Source organism: Myotis myotis, unplaced genomic scaffold (genome assembly GCF_014108235.1).
Source record: "Myotis myotis isolate mMyoMyo1 unplaced genomic scaffold, mMyoMyo1.p scaffold_m19_p_8, whole genome shotgun sequence".
NCBI classification, from domain to species: Eukaryota; Metazoa; Chordata; class Mammalia; order Chiroptera; family Vespertilionidae; genus Myotis; species Myotis myotis.
This window is the reverse complement of record NW_023416390.1, coordinates 73,568-90,304: the sequence shown is the minus strand read 5'-3', so window position 1 is coordinate 90,304 and position 16,737 is coordinate 73,568. Positions and strand designations below refer to the sequence as shown.

The following is a 16,737-nucleotide window of genomic DNA, read 5'->3' as shown; positions in this document are numbered from 1 at the left end:
CATGCCTCAATCAGATTGAGGACGTTTTTAGCAAAGGCCATTTTAGGAGTACCCTAATTAAGTTAATAATAATGTACCTACCTATATAGTTTAAGTTTAAAAAATTTGGCTCTCAAAAGAAATTTCAATCGTTGTACTGTTGATATTCAGCTCTGTTGACTAATGAGTTTGCCGGCCACTGCTCTAGAATAAAGCAATTTTATTTGATAGAATCTCTGGACCTGATAATAAAAAAACTTGTATAAATTCATGTTTCACATTTCTCTCTGAAGAAAGGCAATTTGACAACATTTGAAATTACTGAGGGCGTAATTACCATGTTAGTTAATGTGCTCATCCATGCACATTAAGATACTTTCGTCTCTTCTCCAATTCTGTTCCACCATTTACACTATCCCTTTTGATAGCTCCAACTTGATGGAAACATGTGTTTACCATAAATTCAAGTTTAAGACAGGTGTGAAGCAAGAAGTGTATTCTGCATGTTCTATATAATTCACTCATAATTATAGATGTTAAGAGTTTAAAATTAGAAATTACCCAATGTTTTACTATTTTCTGTGTAGAAATTTTTTTAATGCTGCCTTGGGATCGAACATTACTTAAAAACACATGCATCTCAACTCTCCTCAGGCCCCCCCGTTTGGCCGCATAAACGATAAAGATGAGACTTCCATTACTTCATCCCAGTTCCCTGCTGCTGTGCTATACACTGAACAAAGGTGTTCATTGGTCTGGTGGCTGTTCAGAGCTTCATGTGGCGAGTGCATGAAAGTAAAGAATAAGAAGATATAAAAGACCTCTACCAGGTCATGAAATGGGAATCCCTTCTATTCCTCACCCATGGCCTGTGATAGACTTCACTAACTGACCAATGCACTCCTCACGCCTTCCTCAAAGTAGCGCTCGGCAAGACACTCAAACAAAGGAGCACGGAAAACAACGCTATTCATAAGTTTTGCTTGTAAACATGTTCATTTAGCTGGCCAACAAGAATAAAAAATGTACCTTATATTTTACCATTGATCTTAGATGGGTTTTTCTTCCCATCCTGGATCGTTCTAACTTAATTTCCTTGGAATTATATCTGTCTACATTTCTAGGACACCAGCAATTGAAATGTCCCTTGAGTCCCTGCCTAATCCCATGTAAGGAGCAAGTGGGAGCAGCACTCAGAACTGTCTGGACTTCTCCATCTAGGCTGTCAGGACACCTGCAGCATCTCTCAGGGGACCCGGGTGTGGCTCAGAGGCCGGGGAGCTCAGGGACAGCCCTGCCTTGCAGAAGCCTGACTTGGGCTCCAAGCATGTCCACATTCTTCAAGGTTCCTTCAGTGCTGCACCTTCTTCTACTCCTTTTTCTAGATGAAAAGTCTTCCTTTAAAAGCCATTCATTTAACCAACTCAGTGTAATGTTTTTAATATAAGTGCAAAGACCTGCTTCTTTGAGATTTCAATCTCTTTGGTTGCCTTGGTAAGAAAACAGAGCAGTGAGTAAATTAATAAGCATTAGGGCAATGTGATGGTTTTATACACATGTGCCTGCTCGAGGGATAGCCATGTGGCTTTGGCATCAGGAATGGTGCACCTGGGCGCAGGACTCCTGGGGAGTGAGCCCTACTCATCCCCTGTTCCCTGTGTGGAAGCAAATTCACAGAAACAAGTTATTCAGCCTCAGGGCCAGGAAAGCATTATGGCAATGACACACACATTCATTTCAGCATTGTTTCTAAGGGAACAAAGGGATCTTTCTATGAAATGAGTTGTTATTAAACCTAAGAAATGAAGAAATATATCTCATCAAACAATGTGGTACCCCTCACTTTATGGAGTAGTCACGTTAGGCTATTCACTACATAAAGGCAAAGGAAATCACATGTTGTAAATGCCTGTTATAAAAACCACATATGTGTTTCCACAGGGAAGAATCCACCAAATGATGGGATTGGTCCCGTGTGAGGGGAGAGCAGTTCCAATACGGATGTGCCCCATGGCGTGCACTGCGCCTGCTCCCAGGGACAGGCCGGCTCCAGTTCACTTTCCTTCTGCTGCGCCCTCCTTGTCCCAGATCTTTCTCCAGCCACACACAGGACACCCGTCCCGTTAAAGTCACACACACTCCAGACAAGCCGGAAATCATGACTCCCCACCCCTCAGTGTGATCCCCTCAGATGTGTTTTGGCAAAGCACTGGCAGTGGCTAATGCCTTGAGGTGTAAAATCAGCACAACTGGAGTGGGGGCTGGGCAGGCTTAGAGGAGCTTCTGAATTACGGAAGTAACGGCAGGTACTTTTAGCCGAACGCTGTGGGTTCTGTCGGTCTGGAGGTGTATTCACAGTCAGCTATATGTTACCTAGGGAAGTTCAGATCAGAAGAAAATATCCCAGCTCAGTTCTCTGATGTGACATTAAATTACATTTACTTTAGTTGATTTTTATTATGCCTTAAAAAGTAAAACACATTACCTTAGGGCACAAAGGAATTGATTGGCCTACAATTTTATCACTTGCTAAGAATCTCTGCCTTGTTTAAATTTTTATGAAATACATTTGATGTCATTTGTGCAAGTTCAAATGGCTCAGATTTCATAGTTGATATGATTAGACTAATTTAGATGATGCTACACTCCCCCCATGCAACATATGCAATATTGCCAATTAATTAGCAGATCAGTCCATTCAGTTTATTGTGTGCAAGATTGTATTCTAGCGGCTGTGAAGAATGGGGCAATATGCAAGACGTCCTCTGCAAGTTAAACACTGAGACTACAATAGGGTCAAAACTGACAAGCACAACAACAGAGACATTTCCATGGAAATTTAGAGAGGAGAGAAAATAGTTCTGTTTGAAGGAATCGAGAAAGAGTCACAGAATTGGCTTTGAAAGATGGGTAGAATTTTTGAAAATTAGATGTGGGACAGAAGATCATTCCATGGGAAGAGGAAAGTAAGTGGTACGGTGTAGGGCGTGGCTATAGAGTTAAGCCTCCGACTGACCTGTTGGCAAAGCCACAAACAAGTCCCAGCTTAGAGGGCACAGTCCTCTTTGCATAATTAGGCTTGACCTTATGACACTCCCTAGATCTTAATTGGGCAGCTAATGGGCTGAGGGAGATGCAGCAAGTGCTGCCAAAACAAGTGAGGCTGAGGGGGTGCAGGAAGTGCTGCCAAAACAAGTGAAACTCACAAGAACAGTGCAACTAGGGTGACTACTACCTTGTTTACCTCTGACTAGAAAATAAAGGCTCAGCTTGCCTCTGGATCTCTCTCTGTGGCCTCAGCCAGGCACAGGCAGATCCACCTAGACCCAGCTTATTCTCTTTGTCTCTCATTTCTTCATCCTTCACCCCTCAGTCAGGCTTGGGGAACCCTTGGCTGAGCTGGCTCGGCACAGAACGGAAGCAGAAATGTGGGGAGACTGGGGTTAGCCTCGCTGGTCTGCCGATCGGACATCAGAAGAAAGTTAGTGGACACAGCTGGTTGGGCCAGGCTACGGAGCAGCAGACTAAGGATTTCAGGTTCGTGGTGACAACGGAATGATTCAGGATATTACACAGAAAGTAATGAGTGTTACGCATTGAAGATTAATTAAATAAGATGGATGGAAAGACACTGGATGCCAAGAGATGAGCGAGGGACAGCATTACAATTGCCCAGATGAGAGCAGCAGCAGGTCAAGTTTACTGCCAAGAACTGATGAGAGACACAGATTTCCCCTACAAGCGCCAAGTTCTATGTAGCACAAACCACATTGCTCTCACTCAATAAACATAGGGTGTCCCCAAAAATGTATACACACACTGAGTAATTATAAAGGTGGTGTTTGTTAAAATACATTTCATTTTCAAAACTGAGCTATCAGCCGTTAAAGTGTGTATACATTTTGGGGGGACACCCTGTACTTGAGTGAATGAATTGGAGTTAAGGGATACCTCAGAAGAAATGCTCACAGACCTATAAATGGATTAATAATGGGTGAAAAAGTGAAGGTGATTAAGACTCTGAGACTTTAAGAGCAATATCATAATAAGAAATTCAGGAGGTGGTTTGGGATGACACTTTCATTTATCTATTGAACACATTTTTCTGAGCACCTACTCTGTGCAGGTTCATACAGAACTTTGAAGACATTGATTCTGAGGTACTAAGACGGACATATTCTTGTATTTCATCTGAATAACTCATATAAAGGCTGCTTTATGGCTCAAATATTTCTTGACAATTATTCCTATTTCCTGTTTGACTGTAATGCTGAAAGATTTGGCTGATTCTAGTTATTACAAATATAATTCTAGTTGTTACAAATATAGTTATGAATTCAGAACTATATTTTATTGATAGGAGCACTTTTTTTCCAAGCGAAAGTAACTTGTGTTGTCATGCTAATTCTGCCTCAATTATCTTGCGGTGATTTTTTTTTCCCTCTAATGTCTCACCTTCTCTAGCTATTTGTAATCTCATCAAGGCATTTAACTAATGAAATACTTTAAATTACTCCCCCAGATAATGTCAGAACATAATGACATCAAAATGGCCCAATTATGTAGTCCCCCTAAATGTTTATTATAATCCTCCACTTGAATGTTTCAAAAATAAAAAGAGTAATGATATGGATTAAAATATAATTATCACAAGGCTGTTAAGAACAACTTGCTCCTGTTTTTTAAAATATTTTTTAAAAGATTTTGTGTTGTGTACCTCTTTATTGTGGCTACTTATTTATGGATGGCTACTTTCAAAATCTCCCAATGTGTCTCCCCTACTCAGAGGAAGAGACACCACTCCAAACCACTGACAACGCGTTTCAGCACTAGTTTTTTGTTTTGATTTTAATGTTAGACATAGATTCAGGTTAACTGGTTTTGTTTTTTTCAAAGATTCATTTGCTCTGTATGCTACTGTATTTTATCACTGCTTGCATTGCAAGTGATGGATAAACCCAGGCCACTCCAAAATAAGGTAATTTATATTTAATTGATTGGTTCTTATATGACTCAGTAAGGAGTGACCAGATTGGAATCCATCTAAAGGGTGGATTTTTTAATCCGAAGTTCGCTGTGTTGAACTATCCCCAGAGCCCTATCAGCAGCCCAAGGTTCAGGAAGGAATAGCATTGGCTCCATAACCGCCGCCCTCAGGGTGTGCCCACCCTCCGCACCAGGATCCCCCTCCACGGTGCTCTCGGCCTTCCACCTGACCAGGGTCCTAGTGGGCCAGAGGCCCCGGGGACACAGGAAAGGGGAGGGGCCAGACAGCTGTGGGAGAAATCTAAGAGGCAAAGCAGTGGCAAAGGACTTGGACTTTACTAGGATGCGATCAGTTCGGCCAGAAATAGATGGAAGCATAGACGTTCACCTCTCCTTTCCCACACTGATGGACAGAGATCACCGGCTCCTTCTGTGGAGTGTGATGGGATCACTTTCCAGCCCAACTGATGCAGCTCAGTGCGTGGCCAGTGTGGCTCAGTGATTGAGTGTCAACCTATGAACCAGGAGGTCACGGCTCGATTCCCAGTCAGGGCACATGCCCGGGTTGTGGACTTGATCCCCAGTGTGGGGCGTGTGTAGGAGGCAGCTGATCCATGATTCTCTCTCATCATTGATGTTTTCATCTCTTTCCCTATCCCTTCCTCTCTGAAATCAATTATATATAATAAAAGCCTAATATGCTAAGTGTCCGACCATTCATTCGACCATTCGACAAGTTTCTATGACATGCACTGACCACCAGGGGGCAAACACTCTGACCAGTAGGTTAGTTTGCTGTTGGGGTCCAGCTGATCAGGACTGGCCAGACATGCCCTAGAGCCCTCCTGTGGTCCCTTCCCGGCCTCTAAAATATTTCTTCTAATTAATTTCCTTTCAATGTTTATGAATCCATGCACTGGGCCTCTAGTAAATATATATTAATTTAAAAAAACTTTCCAGAAAGAAGGAAAGAGTATATAAACCTTTACATAACAGAGAACATGAGTATGAATTCAGGGATTTCTATAATCAGACTTCCTTTTGAGCCATGAAATAATGAACATGTACATCTGCTGAGAGCACAAAGTCCAACAATTCACATCCTGGACCGGATGCCACGCTCGTAGGTGAGGACACTGCGAAGGCCGTAGAGTGCCCACTGACCTGCTGCTGAAAGGTCAAGGATAAGGGAACAGCTTACTGGGCTTCTCTGAAGCTCATGTTTAAACGACAAAAATGTTAATATTGGTTCAAAAATTCCTCACCCCATAAAAGACAAACATACACAAAATTAAGAGGGAAATGGAAAAAATAGAGTGTTTCTTCAAAGGATGAAATTATACTATGGAACTTACTAAAGGTCATGCTGAGCTTACTCAATATGACCAGCTCTGCCACAGCCTCAGGGAGGGGATGTCTGAATGTTTACCCTTCAGACACGAGCGGATCTTCACGCCTGGGAACCACCTCTAGATTCACTTTAAAGAAGTCATACTGGTCCAGACATTTAAGGAGGTTTAAGGGGAGAGGCTCAATTCGTTACTGTCTTTATGCTGCATCCACCCTACCATTGGCTTCTGGGGAGAAATGCAGTAAACATTTCCCATTAGGAAATGAAAACCATTTTCTGAAAACACAGCTGCCTTGTGCTCAGCATATGACAATTGGTCATACATTGGTGTGCACTTATAAAACCATATCTGGCAAAAAATAAAAGCAAATGTCTACAGGGATAGTACAGCATTTGTGATTTACAAAGTTGTTCATGTTATTAAACTAGAGGTCCAGTGCTGGTGGGTTCCCTCGGCCTGGCCTGCGCCCTCTCTCAATCTGGGACCCCTTGGGGAATGTCAGATTGCTGGTTTCAGCCCGATCCCTGCTGGACAGGCTGAGGAACCCCACTGGGTCATTGGCCAGAATGGGTGTGGCCACTGCAAGGGCATGAAGATTTGGTGCTGAATTCCCTGAATGAGGAAGGCCCCTCTCTTGGACTCTCTCAGTTCCTCTTGGCCTGCTGCCCTGGACTCCTGGCCTACGGGCTCTCTCGCTCCCACTTCCTGGCCTCCTCCCGCGTGGCCCATGGCCATACAGACCTCACGCACAGTGGACTAATGGGCTGCAGCTGGCCTGATGCTGGGCTGGACGCGGCTCCAACATGGAAAGGAACCTCTGGACACTGGCTTTGCATTTAGCTTTGCTGAAACCACAACTACATTCTTCTATGACTGGACTAAGGGAAATGGGACTCTGGAAACCCAAGGATGTAATTGCATGCAAATAACAATCACTTATCACCCCATGCAAGACTCAGAAAATTATCCTCCTTGAGATATCATAAGGACCCCACCCCCAGCACCCAGTGGGAAAGCTAATACCCCAATTTCCCCAATAATACAACTGGTAAATGGTAACTTGAAAACGAGGAATCAGAAGTTAAGTAGAGAATACAGAGAGTGTTTTAGGGAATGATCAGATGTAGAAAGAATAAGTGATAGCAAAATCAGATGGCAGGCACAGTGTGAAAGTCTATCAAGACGCTCCAGATGGTAGTGCATCTGGGCAGGAGGGGGGCCGGGGGCATTGATGCATTTGTCAGGATTTTGTGTACAATCCCAACATCTCATCACAACCCTGCCGCACCTCCCTCCCTCTTTCTCTCTGCCTGTCTCTACCCTTGTTTCTCCCACACATGCACACACCCCCTCATATCATCTCCATATTTTTAGGTTAGTGCTAACAGTTACATTCTAAGATTCAGATGATCAGCTACTGTGTGTCTGCTTTTAGCACTTTCTCGTAGTAGTTAAGCCTTTTTTTTTTTTTTTTTTTTTTTTTTTTGAGGGGAAGGAGGACAGTTTTGCGATTTTTAAAAGAAGCTGAAAGTAGGCTTCCTTTCCAGCACCTTTCTAGTGTCTGAGACCTAAACAGTCCAACGGCAGGACAAAAGTTTAATAACAGCTGCTGATGTTTCAAAGACTGTGAGGGATTGATGGCTCCGTGCTAAGAGTTTCTTCTGATACAACCCAGGCTGCCAATGCCTCCACTGCAAGTCAGCCCCTGGTTTTCTGCAGGAAAGTCAACCCATAATGGGGTGTGGGTAGCTATCTATCTCAATATACCCACAGATTCCTTTCCATGTGCACATATCACAGTTAATCAAAAGTGATAAGCTAGAAGGCTGATATTAAAAAAACATAAACCTGTTTGCCCTTGGCTTACGACCTCCCAGCTCTGATGGCTGATTTGCAGACAGAAGAGGCTCTGTGTGGGTTATTACATTTTTCACAGGAGACAAGACAGTCAGCTGAGAGGTTCATTTTCTGTCGATTGTTTCTCAAAGTGCTTTCCATGTAAATGATGGGCACATGGGAGTGAGATAAAGTGAAGCCGGAGAAGCCATTGCACCAATAGAAAGCTTCGTCTTAATACAGGGTGCAGATGTGTGCTATTAATTTATGTGCTGCTTGGAAGGGAAAGTTACATTATCTTTCACTCCATAAATAAAGGGGTTTCATTTTTAAATCATATCTCTCCAGATAGTCTAATAATGGCTATCTTTGAATTTTTTCTCTAAGCTTGATATCTTATTTTTGGTTGATATCTTCTGATTAGCATACCAATGTACTCCCGATTTGTCAGAGACCAAGTGTATTTTTCCTTTAACTGTTGGACAAATTATTTATTTCTTCAATAGCAAAACTGAATAGTTAATCACTTCATTGCTCTTTACTAATGGCTAATTTTCCTCCTTAATTAGATTATTATTCATAGACTAGGGGCCCAGTGCATGAATTCATGCACCTTGAAAGAAACTGTGGGCCGCGAGGCTGCAGTGGGCACGGGGGTGGGTCTTGGCCCATTCTCCATGCCCCTACCCAGCCCCTCCTGCCACGGCCCCCAGTCCCATCTTCCGGCAGCCCCGCTCCCGCTGCTCCCATGTGCTGATGGCACCAGCCCCGCTCACACCAACTGACAGCACAGAATGATTGGGGCTGGTGCCAGCAGTGGGTGCGAGTGGGGCCGGCACCATCAGTGGGTTCAAGTGGCGGCTGCTGCCCCAATCACCCCTCAGGAGCAGTGGGAGGTGGAGAAGCCCTGAGGGGCAATTGGAGCCAGCAGCCACTGCTCACACCTGCTGGCAGGTGAAATTTAAATATAAAGTGGAATTTTAATATTTTTCTTTAAAAGGAAGCACTCAGGCCCTAACTGGTTTGGCTCAGTGGAAAGAGCATTGGCCTGTGGACTGAAGGGTCCCAGGTTTGATTTTGGTCAAGGGCATGTACCTTGGTTGCAGGCACATCCCCAGTAGGGGGTGTGCAGGAGGCAGCTGATCATTGTTTCTCTCTCATCAATGTTTCTAACTGTGTATGTAAAAATTCAATAAAATATATTTTAAAAAAATAAAAGGAAGCACTCAGATTTGCTAATGTCAGTAGTACTAAACCTCACACCAGACTGGCCTTTAAAAACAAAAGGTAAAATGATTTCTATTGATACACACAAAGGCTAGAAAAAAATCTATATAATCATAAAAATTCTTAAAAGTAAATTCAGAGGTAGTAGCATGAAATACATTATATTGCCAGGTTGCTTCAGGAAGGCCCACTCCTTCCTATAAATACCCACCCTGTTCATGCAGCTAAATGACATCTGGAATCTAAAAAGCATATTCATGTCTTTGGTAAAACTTGATAAAACACCAATATCCTGGAGCATACTGCAAAATTTTATCAATCATTTTATCTTTAATTTGAATGAGTCTCAGAATTATTTCTACAAGTAAATTTTAATAAGAAAGTAAGAAGAAAAAGAGGAAAGGGTAAGGTTTGTTTTTTTTAAGAGCTAAGTCTGAGCAACTTGAACAATTTCAAACTATTAATAACTTTCAAAGCACTCAGCACAGTCAATGGTGTGTCAGAACCAACAGTATAACTGAGAGTTCTGTAAATTAACTGCCATGTAATACAATGTTTACTGAAGGGTATGGAGGAAGGCACGTCCATTTGAATATATGATATTAAAGTTCAATAGTAAGGGCAGAAATGGTTTAGGACTTGGATGAACAGGACATTTTTTCCAGAGAAGGGTTCTATTAATGACATTTGCATTGGTAGTGCATGGTGACCATGAAAAGCACACCAACTTTTGGCCAGTTTTGTTACTTTTTAATTCTCTAGGACAGGGGTGGGCAACCCCTGGCACACATGCCAAACATGGCACGCCAATAACTTTCGCTGGCACGCGAAACCCTCTCTTATAATCTTCCATTTACAATTTCTTTCTTAATATCGACTTTTTATTTTTCAGATAAATTCAGTGTAGGTGCATCTTAGATAAATAAATAATTTTACACAACAAGTTATCTTAAAGACCATAGACACAGATTGATGAGAGAGGGGAAGAGCAATTTCTATGCCTCTGCCTTAACTCTCCCTGCCTTCCTAGATCCGACCAGTGTTTTGGTTTCAGCCTCACACGCAACTGGTTTTCGTTGACAAGACAACCGCCTCAGCTACTTATTCAAAATTTCACTCTATAAAAATGAAACCTTCTCTCTCGCTTTGCCCACCAGTACTAACGAAAGGGGAATAAATTTCTATGTTTCTCTCGGCAGCAAGCGTCCCACTAATAATATCAAACAGAGTCATAAAGTTTTCTGTCGGACTATCAGTGTACATGTATACGTTAAAAATAAATGTATTTTTCATCATCATATACTGTGTGTATTTTTAAATATATTTTATTGATTTTTTACAGAGAGGAAGGGAGATAGAGAGCTAGAAACATTGATGAGAGAGAAACATTGATCAGCTGCCTCCTGCACATCTCCCACTGGGGATGTGCCCGCAACCCAGGTACATGCCCTTGACTGGAATTGAACCTGGAACCTTTCAGTCCGCAGGCTGACGCTCTATCCACTGAGCTAAACCGGTTTCGGTCATATACTGTGTTTTTGTCGCTCAAATGAATTTTATTATTTCTTCAAGATTCTTTACATACATACACCTTAAGAGATATCAAGTAGGCGTAACATATTCTCAAAGAATTAGGGTTGGCACGCAGAAGAATTTTGAGTCAGAGATTTTGCTGGTTTTGGCACGCACTCACAAAAAGGTTGCCCACCCCTGCTCTAGGACAACACATGCCCTTAGAGCAGTGGTTCTCAACCTTCTGGCCCTTTAAATATAGTTCCTCATGTTGTGACCCAACTATAAAATTATTTTCGTTGCTACTTCATAACTGTAATGTTGCTACTGTTATGAATCATAATGTAAATATCTGATATGCAGGATGGTCTTAGGCGACCCCTGTGAAAGAGTTGTTCAACCGCCAAAGGGGTCACGACCCACAGGTTGAGAACCGCTGCCTTAGAGACTACATCTGGAGTCTTCTACTCCCAGAGTCCTATCCTTGAAGTTAAAATTTCTAATTTTCTCCATTAGTTTTATACCTGTGGTAGAAAGTGCAAATTCCAATTTGCACAAGGAAAATAATGTATTTTTAGTCATTTATTCAAAATATTATCCAGGGGAAGTTAACATGGTTGGTAAGAAAATGTTTTATAGAAGATGGCGGAGTAGGTAAACACCTGGACTCACCACCTCTCACAACCACATTAAAATTACAACTAAAATACAACACAACCATCATCCAGAACTGCCAGAAAGCTGGCTGAATGGAAGTCCTACAACTAGAGGAGTAAAGAAGAAAGCACACTGAGACTGGTAGGAGGTGCAGAAGCAAGGAACAGGCTGGCCCAACACCCACATCAGGAGGGAGATCATCTCTGCGGGGGCCACCTGGAGAGCAAGGGGGCCCAGCCCCACACCAGAAGCCCAGCCCAGGATCCCAGAGCTGGGAAAAGAAGTCCTTACAGGCAGTAAGAATGACAGGCTGTAAAAACCAGTGCAGATTGGGGCTCAGTAGCACAGAGGCTACTGGAGACCCATCTGTTCCTCTTAAAAGGCTGGCACCATGAACTGAACTTACAAGATCCTGCTTCCTCTGAGCTCCAGCATCAGGGCGAGGCTCTGGGGAACACGGACACATACAGGGAGGAACTGGATTGTCTGGCATCAGGGCAGGAAATCAGAGGCAGCTTTCTCCCATATGGAGGTGCTTGCAGAGGTCATTATTCCTATGCTGGGACTTCCCTGATCGCAGGGCTGACTGGCAGCCATTTGTGCAAAAAACACCCAACCAGAAGAGCAAAAGGAAATAAGAATCCAAAAATATGAAGATAGTGTAAGGAGCCTCTGAGACAACTTCAAGCATACCAACATGTGCATTATGGGAGTGCTAGCAGAAGAGAGATAACAAGATATTGAAAACCTATTTGTAGAAATAATGCCAGGAAACTAATGAAGAGACATTTAAACAACACAGGTTTTTATTATGGAAAACAGACACACTGAAGGAGGCACAGCTCTGCTGTTAATCTCCCTTAGGGCCCCGTCGTACGTCACCTAACTTCTCCAAGCTTTGGGTTCTCATGTGTAAACAAAAAAGAAAAAGAAAAAGAGGAAAGAAGTAAAGAAGAAAGAAATAAAGAAATGAGGGGAGGGCAGGGGAGGGGAGGGAAGGGAAGGGGGAAAGGAAGGAGGGAGGAGGAAAGGAAGGAAGAAAAAGAAAACAAAGATGAAGAAAGAAAGAAAGAGAAAGAGAGAAAGAAAGAAAGAAAGAAAGAAAGAAAGAAAGAAAGAAAGAAAGAAAGAAGAAAGGAAGAAAGAAGAAAGAAAGAAAGAAAGAAAGAAAGAAAGAAAGAAAGAAAGAAAGAAGAAAGGAAGAAAGAAAGAAGAAAGGAAGAAAGAGAGAGGGGGGAGGGAGGGAGGGAAAGAAGAAAGAGTAAGAGATCTTGGCTGCAGAGATGCCCGACACCCTGTGAGACTCTTAGTGCCAGTGGGAAGGTAACATTGTCACTAGATGCTACCAAATTCCTCAGAGAGAAACAGCTTTTCCTACTTGCTGGTGCCACAGAGCCTAATACCACACTTTGCATGCTGTATGCCCCTGATGAATACTGTGCTGATTGACAAGTAGGAAACCTGTTGGAGGGAGCATGCCTCCTGAATCAAAAGAACCCACCTGAGAACTCAAGGCCTTCAATGCATAGCTCTAGGTCTGATGCTCTAAGTGTGCTAAGCCATCAAGGAACAATTTTCATCATAGCCTTTAGGAAAAGCAATTATAAATAACTGAAATCGAAATTAGAATTAAGATGTAGTCTCTTGGATCCTAGAGGAAGTAGAGGAAGACTGAATTTTGACCTGGTTTCTGCCACTTAATTGCCATGTGAATTAACTTCTGATGTGTTATTCTTGCCTGAAAAAATAGAACTAAAGACTACCTGCCGGCTTATTAAGAAAAGCAATCTGTAAGTGGTAAAGTGTTGTAAGATTAAAGGTTATCGTTATTGTCGAATAAGTCCAAATGGCGTCCTATAATTAGTCTCAGGTTTACAAAAGCTAACTTCATCCAGCTAGCCCTTCTGCTTTCAAAGGATGTTTGCTTGTGCTAATTCATCATTGTGACATCATTTATTGAAAGATACATATTTCTAAACACAAGAAATTTGGCATTAGAAGAGGAGAATAGGTGCATTCTTCCAAATGGAGAATCTCTCCTATGAAAATTAGATAAAGAGATTATACTTTTGGCCAGGAAAATCTGAACTTTTGCATTATTCTAAGTGAGATGCAAATGATGACATTTTTATGCTTTAATTTTTACCAAAGCAACTAAATCATTGATTTTGGAAAGACAACTGTACAGCATGGTTAAAAAATCAATTTGTTCTAAGCAACTATTATTTTTTCCCCTCAAAGGAATTACATGCATGGGTTATTTTACGACATACAGGAAAACATCTTTCATTTTTATGCTGCATATGGCACCACCCGTGACTTGGTGCTCATGTCTTAAAGACTATAATTTGCTCATAAAAATAAATCAGATGCTTCTGCAGAGCCAGGGACAGTGCTGCCGTCTGCCAACCCCCAGGACTCAATGAGGCGTGAGACAGGCTCTGAGCACAATCAAGTTATTTACTTTCTTTTGGCCAATAAAGAACCACCAGAAAGTATGAGAGTCTATATCCATCCGCAAGTAGAAGAAATGGACGTGGGAGAGAACGAAGGTCATCAATGTTAAAACGCCAGAGAGTGTTTCCTATAACAAGACAGAGTGATGATGAACGAGAAGGAATTAGGGAAGGGCGCTATCTATCAACAGCAGCAAGACAAAGCGCAGAAAATGTGGTAGCAGCTAAAAATGCTGTCCTCGCCCAGCTGATGTGCCTCAGTGGTTGAGCGTGGACCTATGAACCCAGGAGGTCAGGGTTTGATTCCCGGTCAGGGCACATGATCAGGTTGCAGGCTCCATCCCCAGTGTGGGGCGTGCAGGGGGCAGCTGACGAATGGTTCTCTCTCATCATTAAGGTTTTTATGTCTCCTTCTCCCTTCTTCTCTGAAATCAATAAAAATATTTTTTAATTAATTAAATAAAATAAAAAATAAAAATGCTGTCATCATGCCCCTTAGTCATCAGAGAGAACTTCCCTTGTATGAACACAGAATGGAGATCGGGCCTAAGAAAGAAAAGAATTGCCTCTTATCAGAGGGCACACCAAAAAAGGAGAGCAGTCCTGTTATGCAAATAACCTTAGTTTCTTAAAAATTAAAACAACTAAAGCTTGGTGTTGCAAGAAAAACATTAACTCTAGAAGCAGTAACATTTTTATTGGATAGTAATTTAAAATACACTGATAATTTCAGAGGAATGTGAAACTGCTCTGGTAAAACTTTTGCACCTTTTTATTGAAAAGTATCACTTATTAGCAACCTTGAGGAGAAGGCAGACCCCTTCTGTCCTAGCCTTCAGGGGCAGCGGGGGTAGAAGAATAAAGGGGGCAAGGCTGCCAGATGCTGACAGTCCAGCCAGCTCACAAAAGCACTCACCACCGGCCCCCAGCTCTGGGCCTGCCCTACAGCAAAGGGCAGGCAGATGAGGCCACTGAGCTTCACATGCTGTTTGATTGAACAATGGTTTGGGCCCTGTTAGTAGAAAAACAAGCTTGTGGGGGAGAGGTGATAGGAACCTCCTGGGCTCCTGGCGGTGCTGGTTCTGTCCACTCCGCGGCGGGAAGCGCCTTTCGCACAGGACATCAATGCAAGACTGAATAAGAAAAAGTTCCTTCCTCCTAAGCCATGGCATATCAGTTATACAGAAATACCACTTTGGGAAACAGTCTTCAGGAAAGCCTCGATGAGCTCATACAGTCTCAACAGATCACTCCACAACTTGCCCTTCAAGTTCTACTTCAGTTTGATAAGGCTATAAATTCAGCATTGGCTCAAAGGGTCAGGAACAGAGTCAATTTCAGGGGCTCTCTAAATACATACAGATTCTGTGATAATGTGTGGACTTTTGTATTGAATGATGTTGAATTCAGAGAGGTGACAGAACTTATTAAAGTGGATAAAGTGAAAATTGTAGCCTGTGATGGTAAAAATACTGGCTCCAATACTACAGAATGAATAGAAAAGTGGCTTTTTTATGCCATCTTCTGTTATTATTCATCATTTTTTAAAGAGAAGCATAGAAGAGACTTTATTTATTCTAGCATTGCAGAAATGACTACACTGTGCTATACTATCAGAGAATCCAGTAGCAAGATGCTTGTAACTCTGTAGCCTCTTACATTACCTTTATTCTACAGCATGAAGAAACAGACTTTTTTTTAATGACAAATCAAACGTTGTTGCCTTCCTAATAATATTCTTTAATAAATTCATTTTAAAACTCAAAAAGAAAAGAAAAACAAGCTTGTGTAGTGTCCACGTTTCTCTCAGACAGACAGCGTCAACACATACCTTCACTTACCTCTCAGGTGCTTTTTATTCACCTCCCAATCCCCACCCAGGAGTCTCCCTGTAAGAAAGTTCACCAAATCCCAGGTTAGCTCGCCTCCTGGGAAGCTATTTTCCTTCCTTTGGTAAGGCTTTTCTTACTAAAATATTAATGTGATTAGATTTGGTATATAGTGTTAGACAGTTTTCCGAATTGGTTGTACCAATTTAACTTTCACCGATGTATGAGTTGCAACTGCTCCACATCCTTATAAAAATATTGTCAGTCTTTGTAACTGTGACCATTCTGGCATCTGTGTGGTGTATTTTCTGTGCGACCTCATCTCGCTGGTGACGGACAGTGTCCAGCACCTTTTCATGAGTGTGCTGGCCTTTGGGATATTATCCACTTTAGTGAAATGCCCATTCAAGCCTTCTACCCACTTTTTATTAGACTGCTTGTCTTTAAACATAGATTTCTAGGATTTATTTACACATTCTAGATATGTCTTATATTGAATACATGCATTACAAATATCTTCTCTCAGTCTAAGATTGTCTTTTCTTTCTCTCAATATTGATGAAGGTAGATTTATCAACTATTTTATGAATTAGCTTTTTTATATCCTGGTTAAGAAATGTTTACCTACCTCAAGGTCATGAATATATTCTTCTATGTTTTCTTCTAGAAGAGTTACATTTTATCCTTTTAGCTTTATCATCTAACTTGAACCATAATGTGTGTGCAGTGTGCGCTAAAGAAAAATGTTCATTCCCCCTACCCCCCATATAGATATACAAATTGGTTCAGTATAATTTATTGAAAGGCCTTCTTTTCCCCACTGAATTTCAGTGATTTGTTCATCATAAATTAGGTAACCATATGTATGGTAGCTGTTTTATGGACTCTCTTTTCTTCCACTAG

At 41.9% G+C, this 16,737-nt stretch overlaps 1 protein-coding gene across 1 annotated transcript; it reads left to right on the top strand.

The window, feature by feature from the left end:
* The first annotated feature begins 15,056 nt into the window (after positions 1 to 15,056).
* LOC118661671 (transcription initiation factor IIA subunit 2) lies at positions 15,057 to 15,749 on the top strand. Its single transcript, XM_036319932.1, has one exon. It carries the CDS (start codon positions 15,171 to 15,173, stop codon positions 15,498 to 15,500), a length of 330 nt encoding a protein of 109 aa, XP_036175825.1. The 5' UTR covers positions 15,057 to 15,170; the 3' UTR covers positions 15,501 to 15,749.
* Positions 15,750 to 16,737: the final 988 nt, after the last annotated feature.